The 10423-nt window shown below is 41.4% G+C and overlaps 1 protein-coding gene across 2 annotated transcripts in view; it reads left to right on the top strand.

Annotated features, from left to right (window-relative positions):
* Window positions 1-393: 393 nt before the first annotated feature.
* Window positions 394-10423, top strand: part of efnb1 (ephrin-B1) — a 224595-nt gene continuing 214565 nt past the window's right edge. For both annotated transcript variants that reach the window (XM_078547367.1, XM_078547365.1), the window contains exon 1: window positions 394-750. In XM_078547367.1, coding sequence (XP_078403493.1) covers window positions 632-750 — 119 coding nt within the window. In that variant the 5' untranslated portion in view covers window positions 394-631. The remainder of the gene's footprint in view (window positions 751-10423) is intronic.

The raw sequence follows: 10423 nt of genomic DNA, 5'->3' as shown, positions 1-10423 counted from the left end.
CGTGAGGACCCCTTTCGGATTTTGGTTGATTGGCTGAGTGGGGCTCAGGGCGGTTGTGATTGGTAGGAGGATTAGTGGTGTCTACAGCGTGCCTGAGAGGCGGGACAAGGAGGTAGAGCAGGTTAGGTGGGCAGTGAGCGGGGAGCGACTGGAGAGGCAGCAAGTAGAGTTACCGGGAGCCAAGCGGAGCCGCAGCGAGTCAGTGAGCGGGCGAAGCCGGTTGCACATGGACACCCTGCAGCCAACACTGACCTGAGCCTTTGGAGGACTTCCGTCCCAGAGAGAGAGGCATCTCCACGGGGGAAGAGGAACAGCAGTGGGAGCAGAGTAAAGCTTACGGGCAACCACAGGAGTTGAGAGACGGTGCAGAGCCGTCATAGGGATCCAGCGGGAGTGATCTGGAAAAGAAAAGAAAGGTACAATCCTGAGAGAGGGATACATTCCTGTGGAAAAGGATAAATTCCTGCCTTAAACCCAAAGAGACAGAAAAAAAGGATACGATTCAGAGAGGGATATAACTCTGAGGATACAATCCAAACACACACTGTCGAGAGAGTGAGCCAGTCATTCCTGAGAGATCCGCTCATTTCCCGGAGATCACCTTCTGACTTGCCTTACCTCAGTCTGGAGAATGGCTAAATGGGACTCGCTGTGGAAATATTACTGGGGAGTTATATTCGCGCTGTGCAGGAGTGCTCTACCATTAGCCAAGAGTTTGGACACTGTCGCCTGGCATTCCCAAAACGCAAAGTAAGTTTTTTTTTATTCATTGCATTCTATTAGGTAGGCAATGGAACTCAGTCGGAGTGAGCTTGTTGTTGGAGGCAGTTTCAGGTTTTTTGTGAATGGAGGCGGTTCCAAGGTGCCGAGAGCCAGGCAGTTGATACTCGGCGCTGCAAGTCTCTTAACTTCAGATTAGGGGGCATGAAGAAAATGCAAAGGGCAGTCAGAGAATCGCAAGTGTCCCTCCCCACTTTTTACCCTGGCGAGGGCAGACCCCCATCGGTTCTTGATGGCGGCACCGAGAGGTTGTCCCTGTTCCGTTTCTTGTGAAGTTCCAGTTGAATTTGAAACGCAAGTGCATGTGAATCTCGCTCTTTGTTCTGCAGGGGTGGGGAGAGGCTGCCGGGTGGGAGAGAGGAGTTATTCCACTCTCATTCAGTGAATCTCACCTTCCCCGCAGCTCGTCACAGCCTCTCCCTCTCTCTGAGACACTGGGACGTGAAGGGACAATGCAAGATATCCAGGGGTGGGCGGGGGAAAATCATTGATCGTTAAACTACAAAGAAATGCAGTTCCATTTATGCACAGAAATATTTGAAAAATGATTGCAATGCTGTATGTAAAACCACAGTTGTAACCTTTCTCGCTTTTGTTACATTTAAGTTTGCTAATGTGAGATGTACGGAACGGGATGATGTTTGTACCGGGGTTCAGATCCCTCGAAGTGTTGCCATCCCTTTCTCACCGATTCCAAGTTTGTATAAATGAATTACAGTATTTTTAGATTTAACCTAAGTGCACATTTGACAAGCTGTCTGTCGTTTGCAGTTAGTTGCAGGCATCTTGTTGCAAACCATTGAGGGATTCTTCCTCTTCTTCCTACCCCTCACCCACCCAAAGTTTTGGGAAGTTCGGAGACCCGTTCACGCGGCAACTTTCCCAAAAAAAAAACCCACGTATGAAAACTTAACAATTCTCCAAGCGGCATCAACAGGGAGGAGATCCACCCTGCTGGAATCTGGCGTGGTTAATCATTGATGGTGTCAGGAAAGTCTGTATATTTCAGGGAAAGCCAATAACTAACAAGGAAAAAAAAAGAAATGATCTGAGCAAATGTCTGCATTTGTGTCAAAATAATTTTAGTTAAAAAAAAATAACATTGGAATTTGTTGCGTTTTGTGAAACTGATTTGCCATTGACCAGGGTTCGTTCTAATCAGTTTCACAAAGATACGCGATGATGAAACGCCCCGCATTCCCCGCAGACTCTGGTCGGCTTCATTTTGTTCCGACACATGACCGATTCTCAGTTTGGGATGAAAGGTTGCACGTTCTTCCTGAATACGATGGGTTTTAATATGCGAATTACCGGTGCCCACCAGCCCGCAGACTCGGTCAAGAGGAATGTATAATTGGGTGGCGGTGGGGCAGTGTGGTGTGGATGCATACACGAACATTGGAACTCCGAGAAAGATTAAAAGTAATGGGTCACCCCACTGTAGAACCTCTGAAAACACCAAACATTCCCAATGCAGTCTTGCAAATCAGGAGTACAATGCATGCCATTTAATATACAGTACAATGCATTCAACATAAGATCATACTGCACATTACATTGGAATGTATTGAACAGTATTATATGTAATACAGTAGAATTCTGTCCATTATAATGCACAAAGGTGCTGTGTATTTACTACAATATGAAATAGAATGTATGTGTTCTTGGCTTAGTTACTGGAATATTATGCTATAACAGATGGTTTGACATGGTCAGGATGTGCCGGTGTCAGTTGGTGCAGACTCCAGTTTGTAATCCTTCATCTCGTTATGCCTGTTCCAAAATATAGATAATTTCAAAATGAGAGATGAGAATTAAGGCAAGTGATTTTACATGGCATGACAACCCATTCAGAAACTTGTGAATTTTAACACTTACCATGTGTGGCACAGTTTGCCTGCATGCTGCAGTTTTTCATTTTTGAAAGTCCCAGGGCACAGTGAAAATGGCAGTTCTTGAGTGGATTCGAGCAATAACAAATCACCTGCTACGATTGTTTCATATTCGTTTAATGTCGGAGGGAATGAGGGGATTAAACAGCCTTCACACCCACAGTCTCAGTTCAGGGGAGCAACTGTTCCATGAATGTGTTTCCCCCTTTGCATTGCAGGATTGAAATTGACATAGAAATAGGACTGGGCAGGAGTGAGGAATGAAAGAATTACTGATTAACTCAGAAGTCTGAGAAAGAAGGACTCAGACCACTTTGTTCAGAGGGGCAGAGGGCAAGAGGTCCAAGGTAAACACAGCCGGATCCTTGATAAGATCCTCCTGACAGTTTATAATACATCTTTCGCAAGCTTTTAGATGAATCTTCCAGCACAAGTTGATGGAGTTGTATCTGATAATAAAGAACTTCAAAGTGGAGACCAATCAATCCGTCTTGCTCACCTTCCCTCCTGCTCAGTCTCGTGCTCTCTCCTTCACACGCCACATTCATAGCATGCATTCACATACATGTGTTTGAGAGACCATACTCATCTTTAATTTTCTTTTACTGTTGCTATTTTCAAGAATGTTTTGCTGGCAATAGCTTGAGTTTAGGTGAATTTCTCACTTACTTTGCCTCTATCTCCGCTCTGGACATGGTGCCAGAGTACATGCTGATCTGTCCAGCAGGTGGCGTGATACAGCTACCCAAAGTTTGGACAATTTTATGTTTCCACCCCCCCCCCCCCCACCCACTTCATCCCACTCCATTTCTTTCTCCCCCTTGGTGAACTTAAGGGAAATTTGAACAGATAAATTGAGCTTGAGGAACAACATCTTGTCATATCCTGCTGTATCCAGGTTCCCTGCTGAGAGCTGTTCAATTGAACCAAACGGGACAGGCGGCCCAAGCACTAAAGATGCTTTATCATACTTTTTCTTTGTGCTGTTCTGATCTCAGTGCGTCACTCTGCCCTATTTATACTAATTACAGTTTGGTAATCTTGTGAACCTGCCGTGCTATGATCTAAAGTATGGAGGTATGATGTTCAGAGGAATGCAGATGTAAGGAGTTTGATCTGCACATTTAGCTTGATGCACAAGAGGTATTTAATCTAATGATAGATTTGTAGACAGATTTTTTATATATATAATATGAGAGCCTACAGTGTCATTGGTTTTCTGCAGCCATTGGAGGGAGATCTACAAGTCTACTGCTGGTTACATTCCTTTAAGGTAATAGACCCTTTAATGCGACCTTACTGTTGCAAATCATCAGTGTCTTTTGAAATCTACATTCAAATGGCTGCTTTGCCTCAATTTTCATCTACATTAAAAAGATATATTTATTTAGTGATACACACCTCATTTACTCAACTCAATGAAACCCAAACTCCTCTATTTACAATTTCAGCAGTACTGCATTCTAACCAAGCTGGGCCCTCATTCGGGAGAGGTACAGCAAGAACTCAGTTACATGGCATCTTTAAAACAAGACAAAATGTCAAGGGGCATGACAAATGGAAACGAATCCTGAGCCATAGAGGGAGAGATTAGAAAAGGCAACTGAGCACAGAGCGTATAGCATCGAGAGTGTTGTAGAGCAATCCCACCCATAGGTTTCTGAACAAATTCATGGACTCAGCAGGCTGCCTGCAATTTCTGATGCCTGGATAAGTCAGAGTGTAAGAGGTTGCAGTCCCCCTTCCACTTTTTGAAGGGGCTGCTCCTCAGTTTTTGGCTGCACTTCAGTTCTACAATCCTGATCTTTGGCCATCCAGTGGGGAGGTGAGCAGGCAAGTTGGAGGACCTCCTTGTGAGAATGCTCCTGGGCCTGGTCAATGTAGCCATCCACATGGTTAAGGGGATCATTTGGCCCGACTGCATGCCTCTTCCACAGCTATATCCATGCCTGGATGCTGCTGGAGAGGGAGCACATGGTCCCCGTTGGTGCACTTGAAGTCTTCCATGAGAGGTGGACACAAGAGGGGCTGGATTGCATCAGTGACACCAGGAATGTTATTTTGGTTTAATTTGTTAAGCTTCCTTTAATTTATTTATACCTCTTTTGAAACTACTTATAATTTAGTTTATTGTTTGTGCCCCTTTAGAGGAGGGCAATTTTTATTCATGACAATTGTCATCCTAATAGGCATTATAAAAGAGAGAAAAGAGACAGCTGGAAGTCTTCTAAAAAAGATGGGTTTGGTGAGGCCTTTAGAGAAGGAGAGAGATGTGTAGAGATGAAGGGGCTTAGGGAGAGAGTGGAACCAAAGTTGCTGAAGACTCTGCTACCAATAGTGAGCAAGGGAGAGTCAGAAGGCTGGATGGAGTGAGGGGATTAAGGTGGGGTGACAGGGTTGTGGAGGGATTTGAAGATGTTTAAATGTACTGCATTTGGGGTGGATGCTGAGTCAGTGCAGGTCAATCAGGATTGCTGGGTGCGGGGGAGAGGTGTTGAGTGAACATGACTTTGTTTTTGGGGAGACTTGGGTTTGAAGCTTATGGAGGAAGGGAAGCACTGGAATAATGATGTCTAGAGGTGCCAGAAGTATGAGCAAGGTTTCAGTAGCAGTGGGGCTTATTTGGAATAGAGGAGGGCATTTATGAATGAGTCCATAAAGACAGTGTTTATTAAGGATACGATGTGGAGATTGAAGCTCAACTCTGTTGAAGAGAACCCCATAGCTTCATACTGTTTTACAGTCCGATTGAGCGGCTCAAACGAGCAATGGATGTTGTGACTAGAGAGTGGATCTATTAGCAGGGGCTGGAAACAATAATTTCAGGCTTCTTGATGATCAGATGGGGAAGCTGTGGCTCATTCATAACCTGATAATGGGTAGGCAATATGAAAGCATGGATATGGTTGCGAAGTTAATGAAGGTCCTGAAGTGGTAGAGCTGGGATGTCAGGATACATGCGGAAGCTGCTCCCATTTCTGAAAATTATATTAGTGACGGCCAGCATTTAGATGGATAAATCTTTGGATATTCTGGGGATGACAGTGCAGGGCAGCAATAAAAACCTTTACAGGGATGTGCAGATAGAAAGTGTAGTCCCACTGAGTTAGACAACAAAGGAGGAATGATTGAGGAGAATTACATGGGCTCCTGTATCGAGCGCTGTGCCAAGGTTGACCAGGACAAGGAGGGTTAATGCAGCATGGTCATAGAGAGCATCTCGAACAGAGTTGTACCATAACAAAGCTGGAGTCACATTAAAGAGAGACTGAACCATAATGGTGTTGGAGTCACAATCAGCTATTCCTATGCTGTTTCAGAGCTGAAGTTCTGTTGAGCAGATACTATAAAATAACTGATCCAACCGGCAACATGCCAAAGAGTGAACTTTGGGTTACCACTAGGGGAGGAAAATGCAGTGCAGTTTATGGATAATCGACAAATTAGCTGCCTTAGAAGGTTTGTTGCTCTTTTCTGCTTGATGCCTGATTAAAATGGGACAGTTTAGAAATGTAAAAACAATGTCACTAGACTAGACACAGCAGAATGCAAGGAATGAAAATTATGATCTGAGGTGCATGCAAAAAAAATAATTTAAGAAAATTTCAAGTTATTATATTAAAGGAGCCGTACACCAAAGTCAATTTCTTCAAAATATCACTTTTTATTTTAAAGGAAAATGCTATTAATGTTGTATTCCTGTCTTGTTAAATGTCATTTTAAATTTAAAACACTTACACTTCAATTTTAGTTGAACTCAAAGCTCCTTTAATCTGCAGATTGTTGATATTTAATTAGGTATGAGATGCCTAGGACCCAGATTATATTTCGCCCAAAAGGGCTTTTAAATGTAGAATCACTTTTGGTGCTAGGGTCAGTCAGATTGTCTCTGATTGAAGGTGCAAGATCACAGTAACAGTATAGCTCCTTAAAAGAAACAGCTTTATATTTTTCAACATCAAAAGAGCACCTCTTCTCCCTTATTTATTTTAATGTATTGTAGTCAATGAGAATCACTCGGGTTTTAGTTAAACTATGTAACATACGGCAAGCTTGCCATATCTTGTATGGTCATTACTCCTCTGATCTCTCATCTTTTGTTCCCCATAAACCCAAAGGCATTGTCTTCTCATGGATAATGTTATTAACAATCATAGCATCAAAACAAAAATATTCATGCAAATTTCCTAATCGGTTAACAATTTTATATGGTGAGTATCTGGACCAAAATGGAGCAGGATGGTCCAGTCTGTGCTACATTAGCTGGTGTTAGACTTGTAACAATTAACCTCAGCCCCTTTGGGACAGGGAGTGGGGGAAGCACCTCCTGACTGCTATTCAAAAACTTTTGGAACATGTGTCTCTGTTTTTGTGTGAGGGATGGGCTTGGCATCGATGGCTCCTCTTGTTGGATATCCTACTGACACATTGTCTAATCCAATTGCATGCTGGTCTCCTTGGAAGTGCATCAAAGCTAGGGGCTCATAATGCTTTCAGGATAAGACAGAGAAAATGCAAAGGAAAATGAGCAAAATATTAAAATAAGTAACAAGCAGAAAAGAAAATGTTAACACTTTTCCTGGTGAGTTGTTTGAGTTTTAACAAAGTTTGCTGAACAGTTGAGATTTGCTTTTTAAACACAATGCAGTTCAGTCCAATAAGAAATACAATTTGAGTAACAATCCAGATCTTTAAGTTGTGTTTAAAGGCCATAATATGAAAATAAATGAACAGAAATTTAGGACTTAACAGATCAAATAAATAATATCCCAATGTGTATCGCAACTTATAATACAGAAATTACTCTTTTTTTGTATACTATGAATTATAATGACTATTTTGTAAACAGATACTCAATCATGCTGTACCAGATGAGATGAATGAATTCATCTAATTTTGTGCTGCTGTTGGATGAGGGATGAGTCTGCTGCAAGAATAAGGGAGCTAGATTTAGTCATGCAAGTGTCAGAAAGCAACGGATTGATGCTTATCTCTCAGAACCCGAACTGAAACAAGGACAATATTTTTTAAAAAAAACAGCTTTTGAATACTGCCTTAGGGTTTTGAAAGTCCACCAAAACAGTCTGCCAGAACCTTGATTTAATGTCCTATCAAATGATTATTAGGCTTTCTTCAAGTTGAAAGATTGGATGGTCAAAGGAACAAAAGAGTAAATATGAATCCAGATCTGAACCCCAGTAGGGGATCATTTCTCAGAAGATCAAAGTAACAGGCACCAAAAAAAAACTTTCCTACAAAGTTTGTAAATTCCACGCTAGTCCCCTCCTTACATTTTCCACCCCTTTCACATGATTAGCTTGATGCAGAAAGTTGTATATAGGATGTCAATTTATGAATAAATGTGAGGATTGCAGATCGTTCCTTATACATGTTTTATTTTAACTCCAGTGACACTGTTCTGCCACCCAAATCCAAAGAGCTTCAGCATTACAGAAATCATGTCGAATGGTGCATTGTAATAATGCTTGGGAAGAGCGGTGAAAAGATAGGAGCATATATCAGTTTCTTTCAAGGCACACTCGGGTGTTTCAGTGTAAATTTGTGCCTGGGAATTCAGACAAATGCTGCTCCCAATAGCTAAACCCACCTGAAGTATCCAGACTGGGAAGGTACCGGGTTTGATGACCAATCTGTACTGAGTTAGCTAATATGAAGCAGGGTGCAGTGGCACTAGAAATACTACGATTGTCCTTAACACCCTGTGATAGGAAAGGACAAAATGTTACTTTCTGCTGCTGAATGTGATCCAGTGGCCCCTGCTAGAAATCAGATACTTAAAAGATGGGAGAGGGCAGAATTGAATTTATTTGTGCTGCTCTCAGATTTGGATAACTAGCTCATATGTGAAGTGTGTCGATTTGAGTGAGTTTCTGGGATACATGCTGCTTATTTAACTGTACTGCAGCAGCAGTTGGCAGCTTCAGGATAAGAACGGAGATGTTCTTTTTTAAAGTGCCCATTTGAACATCACCACAATTGTTCTGTTACAATAATTAAATATGAAAAAAATCAATTCTTAGCGAGGTTAGATGTATTTTCACATTTACTGTAGTTAAAATCCATAAGAATAAATGGGTCCAACCTGAAAGAATCAGTCGTTTGTACTTAATCATAAATGTAAGAAAAACACACCACACCCTGTGATATCCTGTAGTTTTTCTATTATTCTGATCTCTGATACACTAAGTATGTTTGCCAAGAAATTCTTTCCTTGAATCAGGGATCTTAATACAGAACAGATAAAAAAGCACATTTAGCAAATCTTTGTCCCAATGCCCTACTTAAGTGTTCACTCAGTAGCTCAGCCTGAACAAACACAACAGCAAAAAAAAAACACAACAAATTTAACATAAAAGTGATTAGAGTTGCAAAGTGTGCTTGGTCTCCAGGTGGCTGCATTTCATGGTGCCGGGTATTAATTGTTAGATAATTAGAGCAGAATGCTTTTGCTTGCATCATGGATTTGTATTTAAATATTGTGCTTGGATCAGGAGTGCTGTATTAGTGTGAGTGAATGGCCCATGTATGTAATCCTGCACTGGTTTGGAGTTCTGATGGAATGTGGGACGTGGTTATGTGCAGCTGACCACAAGGAGGCTGTGATAAATTCTCTGTTATTACAGTAAAAGAAAATTGTGCTATAAAACAATTTCTGCCATTTATCCCAGTTTTGCTCCATGCTTTGCATTTAGCTTGTTTGTTTTATTGGTGTGGCTGCATTGGTCTCTTTGTTTCTGGGCTATGGAAGTGAAAAGCCAGCACAGTTATTATGTGCTCGTTTAAGTGTTCTTTGTCATCCAAAACTGATAAAGGAACAATTTAATTGAGATTTAAAACAACATTATATATAATATTATTTAGCCTCTATTTGCAAGCCTCATCTTCTGTCTAAAGCAGACTGCATCATACTGGTTGCCTATGAGCTATACTTTTTAGATACTAATTGTCAGCAGAACATCCCTAAAGTAAATGTTTGAATTGATATGAAACCTATTGAAGTAGCTTTGCTAAACAAGTTAGGGGGATTTGAGTGTTATTAATCCTGATTTAATGATCATTAATTGAAAGTTCTCTGACATTAATTTATTTTATATGAACCATCTATTTTGTTAGTGATGCCTTCCTTTGAGGAAGGAATTGTAGTTTTAATGAGATTGGGCTTCACTGGTGTGTACAAAACAGAACACTCACTGGAGTCAGGAAATATCTATAAATGCTGAGACTATATAACTTCAAAATTAGCCAGGTTTGCTGATCTGGTTGTACCAGATGTTCTGAAAAGTATATACATGGATTTATATATGGATTTAGAGAGGGTTTGATTGAGTTTCGCTGTGATATAGCCCTGGCTATAAAAGTCAATTGACACTCATGTTTGGTTTACAGATGATTTAGATCCCAGCACTAATCAGGAGGGGAATGGGACATTGTAGGGAACGGCACCATTTTAAACTGATTTTGCACTTTTCATCATGGATACAGGGTGACAATGATGCAGCAATGGGCTCAAGAAATGGAATATTTGCATGCTTTATCATCATGATCTGTGTTGAGGTGTACCACCAAGAGGCTTTTTAGTTGAACAAACTTTATTTTCAGAGCTGCTGGATTAGCTGCATGTCTCTAGCAAGGCTACAATGCATTCCCCAGACTAGGAAAACCCCGCTCCTTATAAGATTCCCTGCACTCGTTGATTGGCTGTTCTGACCACGTGACCCTCACTCGGTAAG

This window comes from Cetorhinus maximus, chromosome 8 (assembly GCF_964194155.1).
Source record: "Cetorhinus maximus chromosome 8, sCetMax3.hap1.1, whole genome shotgun sequence".
In the NCBI taxonomy this organism is placed as follows: Eukaryota; Metazoa; Chordata; class Chondrichthyes; order Lamniformes; family Cetorhinidae; genus Cetorhinus; species Cetorhinus maximus.
Note: the sequence above shows the minus strand (reverse complement) of the source record. Positions and strands in the feature narration are given on the sequence as shown.